The sequence below is a fragment of the Pelophylax lessonae genome (assembly GCF_965119305.1).
Source record: "Pelophylax lessonae genome assembly, chromosome: 7".
Classification (NCBI taxonomy): domain Eukaryota; kingdom Metazoa; phylum Chordata; class Amphibia; order Anura; family Ranidae; genus Pelophylax; species Pelophylax lessonae.
The window spans coordinates 76,682,556-76,705,200 of record NC_138774.1 but is presented as its reverse complement, the minus strand read 5'-3'; the positions used below and the strand labels follow the sequence as shown (position 1 = coordinate 76,705,200).

Below are 22,645 nucleotides of genomic sequence, written 5' to 3'. Positions count from 1 at the left end.
GGTATTTTATCACCACTGGGGTTTTTGTAAAAACATTTTTTGCTAAATAAACAAAATAAAGGATGGAAAAACAGTTTTCATAGTTTGTTATAAAATTTTCCAAACAGGTAATATTTCTCCTTCACTGATGTGTGGTAATGAGGCTGCAATGATGGGCACTGATAGGCTGCACTGCTTGGACACTGATGGGCACTTATAGGTAGCACTGATGGGCACTGATAGAAGGCACTGATGAGCACTGATGAGGCGGCACTGGTGGGCACTGTTTAGGAGGCACTGACGAGGCTGCACTAAAAGGTGGCACTGATAGGTGGCATTGATAGGCGGCACTGAAGGAGACTTAGAGGTGGCACTGATAGGCAGCACTGATAGCTGGCACTGATGAGGAACTGATTGGCAGCACTGATGAGCACTGATAGGGTGCACTGATGGGCACTGATTATCAGTACTGATGGGCACTGGTAGGTGGCACTGGTGGGCACTGGTAGGTGGCACTGGTTAGCAGCATTGGTGGGGACAGTGTGGGATTGATGTCCCTCTTACAGAAGGCAGTGATCGGCTTTATTTTTTTCTCTTTACGCTGTCAGCATCAGGAAAATAAAAGCAGATAACCGGCTTCTGTTTACATCATTGGCTGACAGCTGATCACATGGTAAAGGCCCGTGATCGGCCCTTTACTCCAATCTGTGATCAGCCGAGTCCCAGCGCGAGAACGGGACGACATCTAAGAAAATCTTCCTGGCATTTTAGGCCCGTGCTGTAGCCATCTTTCGGCTATAGCGTGGTCATGAAGTGGTTAACAGACAACACAGCATACCACAATGCACAGATGGGTCACATCTGTGTGTAGCATTGTGCTTGAACTGGTTGTAAATCCTCACATATACCCAGTGAAGTGACCGGCCTCAGATTATACACAGATGAAGCAAGTCCTCCTATACAAGTTGTACCTGTTTACCTGCAGCCGTCTCTCCTCTACAGCCTTCTACAACACAGAATTTACACAGCATTTCTGAGTTCTAGCAGGCAGGGGGCAGGGATCTGACATCACATACTATACAGCATACAGCACAGAGATGAGTGTAACCTGGGACCTGAGTGGAGGGAAAGCACACACCCCTTTCCACACAGATCATAGGGAAACATGCACAGCTGAGGCTGCCAATCACCTGCCATGCCCTCCCCCCCTCATCCCCTTCAAATCCCATTAGGCCTCATGCACACAGGTGTTTGCCCAGCTCTCCAAAACACCTTTCCTCCTGGCAGCAGCATTTTGTCAGAAAAACCGCTTAATGCGTGTAAACCTGTAGGCAGATGCAGTCTATTTTATCCACTGTAGGTGTTGCTCGCCCGCAGCACCACTGCAGTTAGAGGGGAAGTCAAGAAGAACAAGGTTCATCTATGGTTTTCTGTGTCACTGGTCACTGGGGAGCTTATCCAATTGGACGCTGCGGCCCCATGTAACTTTGGCAGCCATCTTGGGTCAGGCAGAGGCTATTGGTTCCCAGGCTTGGTGCGCATTTCACGTGTGGGTAGTATATGGACAGGTCACCAGTCTGACAGGGACAGCGAATCATACCTCCCAACTTTTGGAGATGGGAACGAGGGACACCTATTAAAAGTATGTAAGGGGGGGTAAACCTGGCGCACAGCTGGGGAAATGAGTGTCCAAAAACTTCCACAAGCTCCAATACAGACATGTGCTACTTAAATTGACACAGTAGCCTAAAGATATTGAATTGAATTGGAAGAGTCCATATAAAAAGTCCATGTACATACATCTCCATATGCTACACTCCGCAGGCTGCTCTGTAAACAAGTAGAAGGGACTTGTGGCGAGCTGTAAGAGGAAAACAGGCGCCACACTAAGTGCAGTATATCTGGATAAACGTTTAATAGACCAAATAGAAAGGTACTCACAAACGATGATATAAAAACAGCATATCAGTAGTAAAGGAAATGGTAATCCCAGTGTCCAAATTCAGGATGGCACAAGCGGTCTCAAAGCATCGGGCTGTAACGAGTGGAGGATCGATACTTCCCATCTACTGGGGACACAGCGCTGGCTGCTCTGACGTCACTTCCGGGATACGTACTGGCGCCGGCGACGCGTTGTCGGAGCATGCGCTCCTTCCTCAGGAGAGGCCTGAGGAAGGAGCGCATGCTCCGACAACGCGTCGCCGGCGCCAGTACGTATCCCGGGAAGTGACGTCAGAGCGGCCAGCGCTGTGTCCCCAGTAGATGGGAAGTATCGATCCTCCACTCGTTACAGCCCGATGCTTTGAGACCGCTTGTGCCATCCTGAATTTGGACACTGGGATTACCATTTCCTTTACTACTGATATGCTGTTTTTATATCATCGTTTGTGAGTACCTTTCTATTTGGTCTATTAAACGTTTATCCAGATATACTGCACTTAGTGTGGCACCTGTTTTCCTCTTATTAAAAGTATGTAGGCATAGCACCCACACCCTGCCACGCCCCTTTAAAGGATAATTATACAAAAATATTATTAGTTAAACCCACAAGTGCTTTTTTTACCGCCACTATTCATTTTTTACTGGCTTTTGTAATTTACAAATGTAGAAATTTAGAAAATGGATGAAAGGTTTAGCACTGGGAAACACTTTTTGAAAGATAAAAAGTGCATTTTATATGCAACTATATAGATCAGACCAAAATAAGGGACAAATGAGGAGGAAAGAGAGACATTGTTCCAAATCAGGGACAGTCCCTCAATATCCGGGACAGCTGATTAGTGGCAAAGAGAGGTTCCAGATATATATTGAAAGGATAGAGACACACCATCCTTCCTGGATACGTCCCCATTTGGGCATGGACCAGCCAGGCCCCTCAGAAAAGATGCTGTCGGCATACCCAAGACCAGCTCTGCTACACACCGCTGTTGCATTCCGTGAGTGTTCCCATTCGGGCATCTTCCTGCCGGGCTTGTTAATAATTGCTGAACTTTAACATTAATACAAGTTCTGTTTTCTGCAACTGGTCTCAGAAGTGCTTACTGATGCCGCACCATGCTGTACCTCCCCACGAAGGCATCTAGACACGTTTAGACGCATCAAACACTTGGGCGTTATTCATTTATATGGACAGAATAATAATTTATTCTGGCCATTGAAATGAATTAAAGTGGTTCTAAAGGTAGAAGGTTTTTATCTTAATGCATTCTCCCCCACCTCAGCCCCCCCTAATGCTTACCTAAACCCCCTCTCGATCCAGCGATGTGCACAATTCCTTCAGCCGTCCAGGACTCTCCCTCCTGTTTGGCCGAGACACAGCCACGGCGCCATTGGCTCCCACTGCTGTCAATCAAAGTTAGTTAGCCAATGAGCAGAGAGAGGAGGGGCCTTGTGGAAGAAGAAGCTTTTGTTGTGAGCAAAACGCGTCGATCCATCCAACAGCAGGATATGTAATGCAACATGTAACACTTTTGACATGTTATACTCAAGTGTTTGTTTTTACCATTTTTTGTTAATTATTTAATAAAACTTATATACCTTTTAGCCATTTTTTTCCCGTATTTTAGGTACATTTAAAATTCCCACTCTCCTCGTCTGCTGGGATTTTCCCTTCCCCCTCTTTCCGGGTGGTTCCCCCTCTCCCACTATCTCCCCTTACCTGTCAGACTTGGTACATTTATATTTTTCTAGTTTCTGTACTACTTTTGGAGACTTCGGGAGGTGATTTCCATAGACATCTGTGCAGGAACCCGTACTGATGTCTGTGAAATCGCCCCTGAAGTCGGCCTCAGTGTGAACTTGGGCTTATACTTGTAAAACAAAAAAGTGCCAGAAAAGGTCAGGTCTTCAACACATTACAATCTGATTGTACAATCTTTATATCATTTCCTACTTTTACCAGCATCTATAAAGTGTGCAAGCCTACCAAACAATCCATTCAAATTATATTCTGTTGAGTAGGCTCTTGCACTGTATAATTGTTGATAAATTGTAGGCTGGGTTCATATTACTGCGATCCAAATATGATCCGATTTTTAGTGCGATTATGCGATGCACCTTGGATGTGGTTTTCATATTCTATGGGGCCACAGTCGCGCTGAAATTGCACCAAAGTAGTAGAGGACCCTTTTACAAAATCACACTGTGCTGAGTTGTAAATGATGTGAACGGGCAACATTAAAAAAAAAACGTGAATTCCATTGTCATGTGATTTTCGCATGTGAAATTGCACTACTGTAGTGTGAACAGAGCCTAAAACAGATTATACAATCGGACTGCAATGTGTGTGGCCAGCTTTAGTCAGATAAGTGACAGATGGGCCGCGATTGGTTGCTATGAGTTATAATTTTGCAAATTGAATTCTGAGAACCCCATAGTTCCCCTCTCACATGTCTTAATTCTCCGATTGATTCATATTCCCATCACACACCTTCCTGGATATAGGCACATCAGTTGTGGGCGCTGCAGCGATCACCAGCTGGACACTGGATCAATCACGGATACATACATATTCGCCAGCACACCATGGATCTTGCACAGCAGTCCGAAGAAAATGTTATTGTAAAAGGATCACATTAAAATAGGTGCAACGTTTCGGAGTCGCGCAGGACCCCTTCACATGCCTGACAAAGGGGTCCTGCGCGACTCCGAAAGGTTGCACCTATTTTAATGTGATCCTTATGCAATAAAAAGTTAATTCTCTGATTATCTGATTTTTTTTTCTTGCGGGCAGAAATTTTGATAATTATTCTTAATAACATATGTAGATGCTTTATGTACAATGGGGTTGATTTACTAAAACTGGAGAGTGCAAAATCTGGTGAAGCTCTGCATAGAAACCAATCAGCCTCCAGGTTTTATTGTCAAAGCTTAATCGAGCAAGTTGAAGTAAGAAGCTGATTGGCTACTATGTACAGCTGCACCAGATTTTGCAATCTCCAGCTTTAAAAAAAATCAACGCCAATTAGTGCTTACTGTATGTAATGAAACATGTCTGCTCTACCTTATTATATTAACGCTTGGTTCACAGTGTACACCGCATGTGAAAAGCACATGAATCCCACCACATTCTTGGGCAATTCCCATGTGATTCAGTGTGTTACCATTTGAGCCCATTAATTTTGAATGGGCTAAAATCGCACCACATTGCACCAAAGAAGTGCATGCACCTTTTTTGGAGCCACACTGAACCGGATCACATGGTCGCTTTGTAGCATACGATCCAGTGCGACCAGTTGCAGGCAAACGCACAGCGTTTTAGGTGTCATTACTGTGTATTGACACTCGCAGCAGATTGCAAGGGCAGTGTGACTGCAACGTGATGTGGGAAATGTGCACGGATTGCGGCGTTTCCCTACCCCATAAGTATGAACCTAGCCTTAGATTTTGACCGATTTTAGAAAGTAAATGACGTTTTCTTTCAAGTGATGAAACACAGGCATTGAGGGCATTCGATAAGATAGCTGGGATTTGTGTTGGCTCAATTGTAGACAAGGTAGCTCTCTATGCAGATGATTTAATTCTCTTTCTATGGAACCCTGGCCCTTCACTTTTGGAAGCACTACAGATCTTGGAGCGCTTCGGGTCTACATATTAATTGAGGTAAATCCCTTGTGTTAACGATTGATCAAGGGGCTAAAAGGTAGGCTGACGGGGGGCGTAGTCTAGACATGGCGGAGTAAGAACGTGTGCTGCTCGAGCTATCTCCTCACATTTTTTCAAAAATCTATGCAGTCTTCCCCCCCGGCATGAGCAAAGCCAAGCGCAGGAAAGTGAGAAGCCTCCACAGAGCATCTGCCCGGTCTGAAATACAGCAGTACTTCCCTGGTTCACGTCCGTTAACATCTCGAGCCCGGGCGACTGAGCCACACGGAGCTGTTTATGCGCCTACTCGGCGACCTCAGAATCTATGTCGGGGTTCCCTGACCCCCTCAACTCGCACCCGTTGAGCCCTCCTGGTGCATCGACAACCTCATTATCGGGACCCTCATCTCAAGACCCTGCTTCAGCCCTTGCCCACAAAAAAGGACATAGAGGCACTGGTGTTGGTGTTGCTTATCCTTTGCCAGGCCAGGGAACTCAGAGACATGGACTTTGATGGGGCTCCCATTAGAATCCTCCCGGACCTTTCCAGAGCTACTCTGCACCAAAGGACCCTGATGTGCCCCCTGCTAGACAAACTTTGGCAACTAGGATGCACATATATCGCTGGGGATTCCCCATCTCCCTGACAGTGCGGAAGGGCCCTTCGTCCTTCACAATCATCCACCCTGATGATCTACCAGCCTTATTCACTTTCCTGGGCACCAACCCAAGCCCCGTACTGAACTGGCGACAGCACCTGCGGAGATAAACTAGGCGTTCTACCACCAACCTGCATGGCGCTGGTGTTCCGCCCCACACGCCAAGAGGACGCCGTGTGTCTGGCGACCCTCCTCGTCCTTGTAACCATGAGTCCTAAATCCCTTTTTGGGTCCTTTCATTTTCCTGCAATGATCATATAGCAACACACTGTGATACTAGGGATCTCAGTGCTTTCCATTTACACCCTTCACTAGCCTGGTTACCACTGGAAATGCAGATAACTTGCTGTCATTACCCACCCTCAAGATGTGCAGCTTTAGACATACTAAAGAGCTTTGTTCCTTCATTTTTTTTTCCACTTCAGGTTGCGGTTCCTACCCGTAACCTGACCACGCTATCCTGTAGGCACTTCCATATGGAGCTGAACAGATGGCACACCTCTACACTTTGGAGGGACTTGTTCCTCAATTTTTCCATCTCGAGACATGGAGATGCCTGGCTGGGGGCCTCCAGACCTTGTCTCCCCTTAGGGGGCTTCCGGGACTGGAGCAGCCCAGAGACGGGATCTGCCCCTCTTGCTATAAATAGTCGCTATTTGGTTATGATTTGAACCACAGTCCCTTGTTACATTACTATGTTGCTCTCTTGAATTCACAGCAATATCCTTTAACCTATAATAGCAATTAGGTTTCAGGGCTATATGTTATGTTGTTTTATCTGCCCTTTCACCAGTTATATGTTTCACACTTGTATGTATGGCTTTTACTCTTGGTACCCACCCTGGTTGGGGACACCCGACCCGGCGGCCCGGAAGTGGTGCCCTTCTCCGCTGGGATGTTGTTCCTCCTGGGGCCCCCTCTGGAGCTAAGTTCTCTCGCCGGCTCTCCCCCCCCCCCATATCTGTGCTGTACGGCTGTGGACCACATTTGCGTGTGGCTGTGGGGGGGCTGGGTTGAGATCGATGGGTGTCTCGCCTGGGTTGCCCATGGATGCTTGTTGGTGCGACTAGACAGTCGTTAGTCCCGACACCTTGATGTGCACCCTGCCTGGCCTGTTGCTGCACGGTGGTGGACCTGATGTACTGGCGGGGGGACTACGCTAGCTATAGCCCGGTCCCGGTGTGCCCGGGTGCTCCGGATGCCGCGACCACCATGACATCTATCGGCGCCCTGCTTCTTACAGTGGCACGCGCCTGGTTTGTCTGGGGGGCATGGGATTGGGAACCTCTTTACATGTAATATTTGCATGAGCGCCCTCATGGGATCCGTAGTGCTGTTCAGTGTACAACCTGTTATCTTATACGTTAATATAGCTCATGCTCACATTATAATTGTGTCATATTACATACTGCTGCATGCTTTACTTGTCTATGTGACTACTGAGGAGCTCTGGCCTAGAGCCCTGCTCCTGAGCTATCTCCAACCTCTTCCCATAGGCCTGCACCCAGGTGAGCCTGGTAGGCTCAGTAGTGAGTGTCTTCCTTTGGTCAATTAGATTTCTTCTTTTATTCACACCTTTCTACCCTTTCCCTTCTTTTTATATTTTTTCTCTAAGCTTCACCCTCTCTCTTTTCCAGCCCCCCACCCCCTTTCTCCCCCACTGGGCGCAATGGATGAGGTGACTATTACTTTCCTGAATGCCAAGGGCCTCAATGTCCCAGAGAAAAGGAGGATGCTCCTAAATGACCTTAGATGCTCACGCACAGATATAGCATTTGTTCAAGAAACTCACTTCAGAACAGGGGATCTACCTCTCTTGCAGAATAGATTCTTCCCCTGTACATACCATGCTTCCAATCAAGACGCTAAATTTAAAGGTGTCTCTATCCTGCTCTCCAGCAGGTTACCCTGGTCCTTGTCAGACAGGTGCTCTGACCCAGGAGGCCGATACTTGTTTCTTAAGGGCCACATTGGCAGCACTAGAGTAACGTTGGCTATCATATATACACCTAATGCACACCAAGACTCTTTTCTTTGTAAGACTCCCTCCAAACGAATGGAATTTGCGGAAGGAAGCTTCATACTTGGAGGGGATTGCAATGTGCCCCTTGGCCCTTGCTTGGACACCTCCTTGGGGTCCTCCTCGGTTCCTCTCGGTTGTAGAAAACGTACAGCACGACTGATTACATGACCTACAACTGTTTGATGCCTGGCACACCTTCTATGTCGGTGAATGAGACTATACATTTTTCTTGACTCCCCACCGACTGTACTCTCGCATCGATCTTTTTTTGGTTTCTCATTGGCTGTTTATTTCTGATCTTGACATTTTCATCGGGCAGATTACCTGGTCTGACCATGCCCCTGTAACGCTAAAACTGTCCCTGGGAGGCTCGACCCATGCCTCTGAGTGGAGATGGCGCCTTAATGAGAGTCTGTTGGAGACTCCTGAGGTGCTAGAGGGTGTCACCAAGGAACTCAGAGACTTTTTCGCACTAATGACACCCCTGACAGCAATCCCGGAGTTGTCTGGGAGGCCCACAAGGCGGTCATTCGTGGAGTGCTAATCAAACATGGCTCCCACATTAAGCGGGAAAGGGAAGCACAACTTTCAAAACTACTTTCTAACATACGGGACCTAGAACAACAACATATACGCTCCAGTGACCCCTCTTTAGGACACGACCTTGCGTAGCTCAGACCTCCTGCGATTCAAGGCGAAAGCTGCCCTGCAATTATGCTGGAAGCTGATTTACAAGTCGGGAGATAAATGTGGTAAGTTACTGGGGAAGACTCTTAGGGAACATCGGGCCACTTCTTACATCCCCCACATACAGGAGACTAACGGACGTAAACACTTTCTCCCGAAAGATATCTCACGTATTTTTAGGGAATACTATTCATCTTTATATAATCTCGCCATGGTTCCGACTCCTGCGTCCACTATAGACGCCCACCTCTCCTCCACACATCTCACGTGTCTCACTTCACCCAGAAGACAGGCCCTTGAGGCCCCTATTTCCATAGAGGAATTACAGAAAGCAATTAAATCTACCAAACTAGGAAAAGCACCCACCCCAGGTGGCTTCATCATTCAATATTACAAAACCCTTCACCCCTTACTGTGCCCTTATATTCTTAAATTGAACAACTTCACTACAGAAAAACCCTACTGGCCCATATCTCTGTATGCCCGAAGGAGGGTAAGGATCCAACTGCCTGCAGTAGTTATAGGCCAATCTCCCTACTTAATGCCAATTTAAAGCTTTTCACCAAACTACTAGCCTCCAGACTACAGTCTTTGCTCTCCAGACTGGTCCATTTGCATCAAGTGGGCTTTATCCCCTTTAGAGAATCGAGGGACAATACCATCAAAGTCCTTAACTTAGTCCATTTAGCCAAACATAGACGATCCCCATTTATCTTTTTAAATACTGACACAGAAAAGGCCTTTTCCCCAGGGTCAATTGGGACTTAATGTTTGTAGTCCTGCGTGACATGGGCTTTGGCGAACGAATGCTCCAATGGATACTAAGTATTTTTAACTCCACGGGCCTCTGTGAAGGCTAATGGAATGTTTTCAGAACCGTTCGCCATATCCAACGGTACCCGCCAGGGATGCCCTCTATCCCCTCTACTATTCGTGTTATCACTAAAGCCCTTTCTGAACAACATTTGCTCGAACCCTGATATCTCTGGCATTCATGTGGGAGAACACATAAAACCCAGAACACAGAAACCCATAAAATCTTAGCATACACAGATGACTTACTCTTTTGCATAACGAATCCGCACATCTCACTACCGAATCTCATGAAAGAGTTTGAGCTATATGGCGCTGTCTCTAATCTAAACATAAATTTCTCTAAATCGGAGGCCATAGGAGTAGCTATCGCCCCCTCATTGCGCACGACCCTCCAGCTTAACTTTATCTTTAAATGGACGTCTTCCGCATTAAAATATCTGGGAACTCTCATTCCACTGAATCCTGCAGAGATCTTTAGCTTAAACTTCCCGCCCCTACTAAGCAAAATACGTGCCCTCCTAGATAAATGGAAATCGGGTCTGCATTCTTGGCTTGGCCGCTGCAATATCATTAAGATCAGTATCCTACCAAAATTTTTATATCTCTTTCAAACGTTGCCGGTGTAACGTTAAAAAACCATACCCCGTGGAGAAACCATACCCTCGTCACTTCCGGGCTGAAACAGCTGAGCAGCGCAGCAGTGCGCATGCTCAGAGCCCCGGATACGTGATTGAACATTAAAGAATTAGACAAGTGCGCATGCTCGGTGGGCATGAAATTCTCACGGCACTGTGTCTAATGTAAAACTTGCGGCGCTTACATTAAAACAGCTCCTCTGAAACGTAAATCATCTCCGCTCTTCGCCCTGTCACTGCCCTCATCTCCGGTAATAAATATAAAAGCGGTGGCGGGAGTATGAGATGTAAATGTGACGGCGATCGCGGCTCCGTGATCCGCTTTTATATTTATTACCGGAGATGAGGGCAGTGACAGGGCGAAGAGCGGAGATGATTTATGTTGCAGATAAGCAGTTTTAATGTAAGCGCCGCAAGTTTAACTACCGTGAGAAATCCATACCCTCCGTAGCGGAACCGGAAGTGACGAGGGTATGGTTTTCTCACGGGTATGGATTTTTCACGGAACACCGGTCTCCATTCCCTCAACCTTCTTCAGGCAAGCCAATGCACTCTTTACTAAGTTCATCTAGGCTGGTAAACCCCACAGACTCTGTAGACACCTTTTGACACTACCTAAATCTCATGGTGGTGTAGCCATCCCGGATACTCTCAAATATTATCAAGCAGCCCACCTGGGATGACTAGTCGACTGGTGCAGACATGGACAATTTCAATTATGGACGTCCATCGAACAATATAGTAGTCCAGTGCCTTTGCCCAGTTCACCCTGGTGCTTCAGAGCCCTTCTGACCCCTCTTAAGTTTCACCCCTTCATAGGCCCTACCCTCCGTATTTGTTACACATTGTGTCAAAACCTTGAGCTTTCCTCCCTTTGCTCTCCGATTCCCCATTTTGGGGAACCCCGACTTCCCCACGGGTTGTGAGACAGGGATATTCCACACTCTCATGGAACGGGCTGGTTTCAGGCCTCCCACTTTTTTGGACTCAAAGTCCTGGCCCTCGATCTCCACTTTGACTGATCCACATGGGTGATACAAATTGAATCCATGGCAAGCACTCCAACTCTGACATAACCTTAAATCCCTGGGCCCAACACCACCTTATTGCCGTCAGCAGACGGTATTCAAAGAATACTACTCAAGCAATGACCCTATTCCTCGCACTCTATCCAAGATGTTCTCTCTACTTATCATCCCACCAGTTCATTTTATGATTCCGGGTATATCTACAGTGGAGAGTGCACTCGCCAGAACCTTCACACCTACCCAACAACAAAATATTACCCATCTCGCTTTAATGTCGACCATCTGCACTCGCATGCAAGAAACAAACTACAAACTGTTGACACACTGGTATTACACTCCAACGGTCCTCTGCAAATATTTCCCGGAGATGCCGAGAGGAGCCGGGGACCATACTCCATATTTTATGGAGCTTTCCCAAACTCCAACAATATTGGAGGGAGGTACAACAGATCATCCAGAAGTTTACTGATTTCCCCAGCCATGAGGACCCTGCCTTCTTTTTTCTACATTACACGCAAATTCCACTTAAACAATACAACAGAGAGAAAACTCATCACCTTCTTCTTTTAAGGACCAGTCACAAGGTGGGGTGGAGACCCCTATATGAAAGTGAAACAGCTGCAGAGAAAGTTCAGGACTCCTCCCCTGCCAGGCAGGACTGTGCTGTACGGCAGAGATGCGTAAATCTCAGGACTGGATAGACAAAAAATAAACAAAACACAATCCTTTATCAGGTAAAATAGCTAATATAGCTGTGTATTTACTGTAACTGTTTGCCTGGAGTTTGGCTTTAAATGGCTCCCGAGGATTAAAGAAGCTGCTTTCAACTATACTGGACCTGCTTGTGTGCTAAAAAAACAGCCCTCATTAGCCCTATTATTTTATTTTTACAGAAGGAAAAAGACAGTGAGCAAATAAAATAAAACATTTTAAAATTACAGTACACAAATAAGGAAATATTCAAAATAAAAATAAAAAAAAGACTGTAAATAATATAAATACTGTAAATAAAATAAACTAACCTGCCCTAAATATGCGCCCCACCCAAAAAAAAACACCCACTTATTTTTTTTTTGTAAAGAAAATTTTGCCTGAACCATTTGAGAGTTTCCTCTTTGGTACATTTGCACTGACAGCAAACTCGGTAGTATCAATTTTGCCGCTCTCCCCTAAAAAAATGAAAGTATATTACATTTCCATTTGGCTGTTCGATATTATACCCAAGCTTAATACATTCATATTTGATTTCTGATTTTCTTGCCACATACATTAAACAGTATTAAAGCAGAACTCCAGCCAGAAATAACAACAAAGAACGAAAAGCCCATCAAAAGATAAATAAAAGCTTATGTCCCAATATTCACTTTCAATCCAGAGCTCTCCCCTGCAGTACCTCTTTTCTGCCAGAAGATGTCTTGAGTCTGACACCTAGCATAATTCAAGCCATATCCTTTGAGCCCATGTCCTCCTGGACCCACCCCTATCCTGATCTAACCTATCTCTTAGTCACACCGCTTTCTCCTTCTATCAACATGCTTCTTCTCAGCACATGACCCGATTGGCTCCTTGTACTGCTTCTTCATCTCTCACTCCAGCCCTGCTGTACAGGTCAAATACACTTGCAATGATTGCCTTTAAAAAATAAATGTAATGATGTATTAATGATTACATAGCTGCATTAATTTGTGTCTAGATAATCTACCTTGAGTTTAGCTTTAACAAAACTAAATTACAAAAAAATACATAGACAGTATTTACATTAAAAAGGAAACAAATCATTTAAATACAACATGCAACAGGTAAGGCAGTCCCTGATATCAATCAGTAACCATACAAATTATTAATGTAAATAGGTAACTATAGGTAACTCTATAGAGGCTTGATACCTGTTGAAATCCGATATATCATACCTTACATCTTAGTAAGACATTAATATACGATTTAAAAGCCAAGCTATGTAAATCAGGTGTCAAATAAATTGGAATAAAGACAAAAGGACAACAGGTGACAGGATGGGGGGGGGGGGGGTCAGATTAGAACATTGGAGACACAGATGCCCCTCTACCAGAGATAGGGTTGATGAAAGGACACCTAACATCCGTGTCCTCCTCCTGGTGGTACGTGTGCTCTGCGTTTTTGGTTCACATATATGAAGTTAATATTAATGGCTATTGTTTGTCATATCTGTTAATTAATATATATATATATATATATATATATATATATATATATATATATATATATATATATATATATATATATATATATATGTGTGTATATATATATATATATATATGTATATATATATATATATATATATATATATATATATATATATATATATATATATATATATATGTGTATATACATATATGTATATATATATATATATATATATATATATATATATATATATATTATTGTTATGTATGGTATTTTTCTATAATTATTATTATTAAAATGTTTATTATAATAACTGATATTCTGCTAGATTTATTATTATAACTGGTATTCTTTGTTTATTATTATGGTATTCTTCCTTATTTATCGTTATTTATGATATTCTTCTATTTTTATTATTATGTTATTCTTCTATATTTGTTATTATTTATGGTATTGGTCTGTGTTTATAATTACGTTATTCTTCTATATTTGTAATTATTTATGGTATTCTTCTATGTTTATTATTATGTTATTCTTCTATATGTATTATTATTTATGGTATTATTCAATGTTTATTATTATTATTTATGGTATTCTTCTATGTTTATTATTATGTATTCTTCTATGTTTATTATTATTTATGGTAATCTTCTATGTTTATTATTATGTATTCTTCTATATTTATTATTATTCATGGTATTCTTCTATGTTTATTATTATGTTATTCTTCTATATTTATTATTATTTATGGTAATCTTCTATGTTTATTATTATGTTATTCTTCTATATTTATTATTATTTATGGTAATCTTCTATGTTTATTATTATGTTATTCTTCTATATTTATTATTATTTATGGTATTCTTCTATGCTTATTATTACGTATTTTTCTATTTTTATAATTATTCATGCCATTCTTCTAAGTTTATTATTATGTTTTTGTTCTATATTTATTGTTATTTATCTTATGCTTTCATTATATATCCTTTCATAGAAATAGTGATTGTAAAGCATCCAAACTATGGATTGATTGTAAAATGGAAACTGTATCAAAGTGGAACATTTTGTGTCCAATGTTATATAAGTGGAAAAAAAAAATCAAATGTTAAAAAAAATGATGTATCAAAAAAGAAAAACAGGACAGCTGATTCCTTTCCTCATTTTAAAATTTCCCCTTTCCTTCCTAATCCAGAGAGAGAAAAAAAAGACCAGGGATTAGTAAAGGGAGGGGGGGGGGGTGTTTTTGCATGGGGGGGACCCTGGCATGATCCAGCAAGGGGCCCCGGGAAGTATGGAGCAGCTGATCCCCCTTGCACGAAACCAAGAAGCATCAGTGAATGAAGAAGAATTTTTGTGAATGGCTGGTCACATGACCAGAGGTTCTTTGTGCTGGCAGGTGAGAGTGTGACAAGGGTCCCTAAATCCCCCTTCTAGCAGGGCTGTGGACCAGAGTGATGGGTCTGGCCTAGGCACCGGGGATCACATCTGCAGAGGCACACACACATATACACACACATATACACACATACACACACACACACACATAGACCAAGGGGAGGGGGAGGAGGGTGGGGAGGGGAAGCAGCTATCATGGTTCCTCAAACTGATCACAGCCCTTTTTTTATGAATGAATCCAGATGCAAATAGGGTTGATTCACAAAATTCTGCCCCTTCCTCTTCCCCACCTTGAATGAGGACCAGAAATGGCAGTTGCCCCCCAGCACCCCCATTGCCTTCCCTCCCTGCAGCTATTTCAGGACAGGAGATGGTGGAGGGGGGAAGAAATGCCAGATTTAGGCAAAAGGAAACAGCAGCAGCCATGCAGGATGACAGGAGGGAATGATAACAGAGAGAGATGGGGGATTCATTCTGGGATGAATGGCCCTGCCTGCTGAAACAATCAATGGGGTACCTGTCAGATTAGGAAGGGGGGAGGGGGGGGGGTCAGGCAAAGGGTGCAATGATTAAAAAAAAAAAGGCAGAACTCACTCTCTGTCCATAGCTGATAGAGAATCCAAGAAGGGATGCCTCCTGTATGCTGTGATCCTGTCTTGCCAGGGGAATGTCTATGGTGGCACAATGCAATAGCTGGCAGCAGGGTGTTATTTCTCATCTCCTCTGTTTTTTTCTCTTTTTCTCCATTTTATCCTGGGCATCATGATGTGGCTGTTGGAGGAGCAGCCATCTTCCAGGTAACAACATCTCAGATCACCCCCATCCCTCCCTCCTCCTCCCCCCCCCCCCCCACCCTACCACCACCACCACCCCCTCCTCTCTGCCTCCTGGGCTGTGTCTGTGCTGCTGCTGCTGCTGCACCTGGAGGCTGAGCTGCTGCTGATGGGGATGAGTGGGGCCTGGCTGCTCCCAGTGCCCGGGGATGGAGGGCTGGGGACAGTGGGGTGCTGCTGCTGCACGGAATAGGGGTGCATGAAATAGAAGGATGGAGGGGGGGGCGATCGAGGTGGAGGCTGCACGGTCCTAGTGCTCGGCAGGCTCGGTGATGCACCTGTTTCTTAGAATGTAGAAGAAGCAGAGCTGATGCATGGCTGCATACTGCCTGTAGATGCTGAAACGTGTACAAGTGGGTGTGCAGGTAAAGGGGGGATTTTAAATTAGATAGCGAACTGCAATATTTGGGGGGCTGGGGTTCAGATGCCATCCAGAGCTGCAGGTTGGCCCTTTAAATGGTGGCAGGAGTCGGGAGGTAGGTGCATCACACTGCCCCCCGCAGGACGCCTCAGGTACTACACTATCATGCTTGGAGAAGGATGGGGATGCCGGGGGTAATTATCATCCAGAGCTGCAGGTTGGATCTTCAATAGATGATAGAATCAGGGGGGGGGGGGGGCAAATGCAACATACTGCCTCCGCAGCACGCTTCTGGTACTACACAGCCATGCTTGGAGGGAGATGGGGGGTAGTTGAGGGGGGGGGGGGGGTAGAATGTCATCCAGAGCTGCAGGTTGGCCCTTTAAAAGGATGATAGTAGTAGGGAGGTAGATGCATCATACTGCCCCCGCAGGACGCCTCTAGTACTACACATGCTTGGAGGAGGATGGAGGGTTGTTGGGGGGTAGAATGTCATCCATTGCTGCAGGTTGGCCCTTTAAAAAGATGATAGTAGTAGGGAGGTAGATGCACCATACTGCCCCTGCAGGACGCCTCTAGTACTACACATGCTTGGAGGAGGATGGAGGGTTGTTGGGGGATAGAATGTCATCCATAGCTGCAGGTTGGCCCTTTAAAACGATGATAGTAGTAGGGAGGTAGATGCATCACATTGCCCCCGCAGGACGTCTCTAGTACTACACAGCCATGCTTGGAGGCGGATGGGGGGTTGTTGGGGGGATATAATGACATCCAGAGCTGCAGGTTGGCCCTTTAAAAGGATGATAGCAGTAGGGAGGTAGATGCATCACATTGCCCCCGCAGGACGCCTCTAGTATTACACTGCCATGCTTGGAGGTGGATGGGGTGTAGTGGGGGGGGGGGGGGGGGGCTAGAATGTCACCCAGAGCTGCAGGTTGGCCCTTTAATAAAAGGATGATAGCAGTAATGAGGTAGATGCATCATACTGCCCCCGCAGGATGCCTCTAGTACTACACAGAGGCGGGTGGGGGGGTATTTGGGGGCAGGGGTAGAATGTTATCCAGAGCTGCAGGTTGGCCCTTTAAAAGGATGATAGCAGTAGAGAGGTAGATGCATCACACTGACCCCATCCCTCCCCCCCCAGGACACCTCTAGTACTACACTGCCATGCTTGGAGGAGGATGGGGAGTTGTCGGGGGATAGAATGTCACCCAGGGCTGCAGGTTGGCCCTTTAAAAGGATGATAGCAGTAGGGAGGTAGATGCAACACACTGACCCCGCAGGACACCTCTACTATTACACTGCCATGCTTGGAGGAGAATGGGAGGTTGGAGGTGAATGGGGGGAGTTGTTGGGGGGGGGGGTAGAATGTAATCCAGAGCTGTAGTTTGGCCCTTTAAAAGGATGATAGCAGTAGGGAGGTAGATGCATCACACTGCCCCCGCAGGATAGCTCAGGTACTACACTGCCATGCTTGGAGGAGAATAGGAGGTTGTTGGGGGGGGGGGGGTAGAATGTCACCCAGAGCTGCAGGTTGGCCCTTTTAAAGGATGATAGCAGTAGGGAGGTAGATGCATCACACTACTCCCATAGGACCCCTCTAGTACTTCACAGCCATGCTTGGAGGAGAATGGGAGGTTGTTGGGGGGGGGGGGGTAGAATGTCATCCAGAGCTGCAGGTTGTCCCCTTAAAAGGATGATAGCATTAGGGAGGTAGATGCATCACACTGCCCCCGCAGGACACCTCTAGTACTACACTGCCATGCTTGGAGGAGAATGGGGGGTTGTTGGGGGGGTAGAATGTCATCCAGAGCAGCAGATTGGCCCTTTAAAAGGATGATAGCAGTCGGGAGGTAGATGCATCACATTGCCCCCGCTGGACACCTCAGGTATTACACTGCCACACTGCCATGCTTGAAGGAGAATGGGGGGTTGTTGGGGGGGGGGGGTAGGATGTCATCCAAAGCTGCAGGTTGGCCTTTTAAAAGTATGATAGCAGTAGGGAGTTAGATGCATCACACTACTCCCATATGACCCCTCTAGTACTACACAGCCATGCTTGGAGGAGGATGAGGGTGGGGGGGGGGGTTATTGGGGGTAGAATCCAGAGCTGCAGGTTGGCCCTTTAAAAGGATGATAGCAGTAAGGGAGTAGATGCATCACACTGTCCCCACAGGACGCTTCTGGTACTACACAGCCATGCTTGGAGGAGAATGGGGGGTTGTTGGGGGGGGGGGGTAGGATGTCATCCAGAGCTGCAAGTTGGCCTTTTTTTAAAAAGGATGATAGCAGTAGGGAGGTAGATGCATCACATTACTCCCATAGGACCCCTCTAGTACTACACAGCCATGCTTGGTGGAGGATGGGGGGGGGGGGGGTTATTGGGGGTAGAATCCAGAGCTGCAAGTTGGCCCTTTAAAAGGATGATAGAAGTAGGGAGGTAGATGCATCACACTGCCCCCGCAGGACACCTCAGGTACTACACTGCCATGCTTGGAGGAGAATGGGGGGTTGTTGGGGGGGGGATAGGATGTCATCCAGAGCTGCAGGTTGGCCTTTTTTTAAAAAGGATGATAGCAGTAGGGAGGTAGATGCATCACACTACTCCCATAGGACCTCTCTAGTACTACACAGCCATGCTTGGAGGAGGATGGGGGTTTGTTGGGGGGGGGGGGTAGAATGTCATCCAGAGCGGCAGATTGGCCCTTTAAAAGGATGATAGCAGTCGGAAGGTAGATGCATCACTCTGCCCCCGCAGGACGCTTCTGGTACTACACTGCCACACTGCCATGCTTGGAGGAGAATGGGGGGTTGTTGGGGGGGGGGGTAGGATGTCAGCCAAAGCTGCAGGTTTGCCTTTTAAAAGTATGATAGCAGTAGGGAGGTAGATGCATCACACTACTCCCATAGGACCCCTCTAGTACTACACAGCCATGCTTGGAGGAGGATGAGGGTGGGGGGGGGGGGGTTATTGGGGGTAGAATCCAGAGCTGCAGGTTGGCCTTTTAAAAGGATGATAGCAGTAAGGGGGAGATGCATCACACTGCCCCAACAGGACGCTTCTGGTACTACACTGCCATGCTTGGAGGAGAATGGGGGGTTGTTGGGGGGGGGGGTAGGATGTCATCCAGAGCAGCAAGTTGGCCTTTTTTTAAAAAGGATGATAGCAGTAGGGAGGTAGATGCATCACACTACTCCCATAGGACCCCTCTAGTACTACACAGCCATGCTTGGAGGAGGATGGGGGGGGGGGGGGTTATTGGGGGTAGAATCCAGAGCTGCAGGTTGGCCCTTTAAAAGGATGATAGCAGTAGGGAGGTAGATGCATCACACTGCCCCCGCAGGACACCTCAGGTAATACACTGCCATGCTTGGAGAAGAATGGGGGGTTGTTGGGGGGGGGGGTAGGATGTCATCCAGAGCTGCAGGTTGGCCTTTTAAAAGGATGATAGCAGTAGGGAGGTAGATGCATCACACTACTCCCATAGGACCCCTCTAGTACTACACAGCCATGCTTGGAGGAGGATGGGGGGGGTTATTGGGGGTAGAATACAGAGCTGCAGGTTGGCCCTTTAAAAGGATGATAGCAGTAGGGGGGTAGATGCATCACACTGCCCCCACAGGACGCTTCTGGTACTACACAGCCATGCTTGGAGGAGGATGAGGGGTTGCTGAGGGGGTTGTAGGATGTCATCAAGAGCTGCAGGTTGGCCCTTTAAAAGGATGATAGCAGTAGGGAGGTAGATGCATTACACTGACCCTGCAGGACTCTTCTGGTACTACGCAGCCATGCTTGGGGGAGGATGGTAGGTTGTTGGGGGGGGATGGCATCCAGAGCTGCAGATTGGCCCTTTAAAAGATGATAGAGCAAAGGAGGCAGATGCATCACATTGCCCCCGCTGCACGCCTCTCTGGTACTACACTACCATGCTTGGAAAACAATGGGGGGGGGGGAGCAAATGTCACCCAGAGGTGCAGGTTGGTCCTTTAAAGGTGGCAGAAGCTAGGAAGTAGATAAAAAACACTGCCCCTCGCAGGATGCCTCTGGTGACACACTCCCATGCTTGGAGAGGAATTGGGGGGGGGGGGGGCAAATGTCACTTAGAGCTGCAGGGGACAGCAGCAGAGAGGTAGATGCATCATGTTGCTACCCCCAACAGGACACCTCTGCTACTACACTGCCATGCTTGGAGAAGGATAGGGGGTGTTGGGGGAGTCAGATGTCACCCAGAGCTGCAGGTTGACCCATTAAAAGGTGGTAGAAGAGGTAAATGCATTACATTGTTCCCCGCAGGACACCTCTGGTCCTACATTGCCATGCTTCATGCTAAAATCTCTATTGCAATTCATGCAAGCGTCCCCGTTCTTATGCAAAACTTTGCTAGAAGTATGTAGGGGGGTATGGCAGCGTGGAAAGCATTAAAGGGGAATGTCAGGTATGGATGTTTTATACAGTATCCCACAAAAGTGAGTACACCCCTCACATTTTTGTAAATATTTTATTATATCTTTTCATGTGACAACACTGAAGAAATTACACTGGGTTACAATGTAAAGTAGTGAGTGTACATCTTGTATAACAGTGTAAATTTGCTCTCCCCTCAAAATAATTCAACACACAGCCATTAATGTCTAAACCGATGTCCACTGAAAGTTCAACATGGCACCTCTTGGCAAGGAACTCTCTCAGGATCTGAAAAAAAGAATTGTTGCTCTACATAAAGATGGCCTAGGCTATAAGAAAATTGCCAAGACCCTGAAATTGAGCTGCAGCACGGTGGCCAAGACTATACAGCGGTTTAATAGGACAGGTTCCACTCAGGCCTCGCCATGGTCGACCAAAGAAATTGAGTGCACTTGTTCAGCGTCATATCCAGAGGTTGTCTTTGAGTAATAGACATATGAGTGCTGCCAGCATTGCTGCAGAGATTAAAGGGGTGTGGGGTCAGCCTGTCAGTGCCCAGACCATGCGCCGCACACTGCATCAAATTGGACTGCATGGCTGTCATCCCATAAGGAAGCCTCTTCTAAAGATGATGCACAAGAAAGCCCGCAAACAGTTTGCTGAAGACAAGCAGACTAAGGACATGGATTACTGGAACCATGTCCTGTGGTCAAGTGAGACCAGGATAAACATATTTGATTCAGATGTTGTCAAGTGTGTGTGGTGGCAACCAGGTGAGGAGTATAAAGACAAGTGTGTCTTGCCTACAGTGAAGCATGGTGGTGGGAGTGTCATGGTCTGGGGCTGCATGAGTGCTGCCGGCACTGGGGAGCTACAATTCATTGAGGGAACCATGAATGCCAACATGAACGGTGATATACTGAAGCAGAGCATGATCCCCTCCCTTTGGAGACTGGGCCACAGGGCAGTATTCCAACATGATAACAACCTCAAACACACCTCCAAGACGACCACTGCCTTGCTAAAGAATCTGAGGGTAAAGGTGATGGACTGGATAAGCATGTCTCCAGACCTAAACCCTATTGAGCATTTGTGGGGCATCTTCAAATGGAAGGTGGAGGAGCACAAGGTCTCTAACATCCACCAACTCCGTGATGTTGTCATGGAGAAGTGGAAGAGGACTCCAGTAGCAACCTGTGAAGCTCTGGTGAGCTCCATGCCCAAGAGGGTTAAGGCAGTGCTGAAAAATAATGGTGGCCACACAAAATATTGACACTTTGGGCCCAATTTGGACATTTCCACTTAGGGGTGTACTCACTTTTGTTGCCAGGAGTTTAGACATTAATGGCTATGTATTGAGTTATTTTTAGGGGACAGCAAATTGACACTGTTATACAAGCTGTACACTCACTACTTTACATTGTAGCAAAGTGTCATTTTTTCAGTGTTGTCACATGAAAAGTTATAATAAAATATTTACAAAAATGTGAGAGATGTACTCACTTTTGTGAGATACTGTGCATACCAGCTTGGACCAACGTAACTAAGTAAATACTATGCCTGGCAGATGCCCCTGGAAGCTGGGAATCACTGTAGCAGACACTGCTATTCTGGTGACCATAACTGGCTTCCAGGTCCCCTGCCAAACTGGCTTACTGCATTGTGCACATAGGAGGTCAGTCACTCGCCATGGAGTGCCATTCAGAGAATGCTTTGTATTTTCTGAATGAATGCAAAGCCTTCCCTAGTTGGATGAGGTGGAGAGTGTGACAACACTGCCCCATCTCTCCACCTTGTCCAATCAGAGAACGCTTTGCATTCATTCAGTAGATACAAATCATTCTCTGAATGGTATCCGGCCTCCTGTGTTCAGAATTTCAGCAGTGCAGCCGCTCAGCACAGGGCCTGAAAGCAAGTGAAGATCACTGGAGTAGTGGTGTCTACTTTAGTGATTTCCAGCTTCCAGGGGCATTGGCCAGGTATGTCATATACAAGTAACATGAGTCCAAACAATGTATGTTATAGCCATACCTGGAATTCATCTTTAAAGCTGAACTCCGGGCACGACAAAGAAATGA

The 22,645-nt window shown here is 46.1% G+C and overlaps 1 protein-coding gene across 1 annotated transcript in view; it reads right to left on the bottom strand.

Moving 5' to 3' along the window:
• Window positions 1-15,828, bottom strand: part of SPRED3 (sprouty related EVH1 domain containing 3) — a 110,959-nt gene extending 95,131 nt beyond the window's left edge. Inside the window, exon 1 of the mRNA XM_082263990.1 lies at window positions 15,563-15,828. Within this exon, the coding sequence (XP_082120116.1) occupies window positions 15,563-15,573 (11 nt within the window). The 5' untranslated portion in view covers window positions 15,574-15,828. The remainder of the gene's footprint in view (window positions 1-15,562) is intronic.
• Window positions 15,829-22,645: the final 6,817 nt, after the last annotated feature.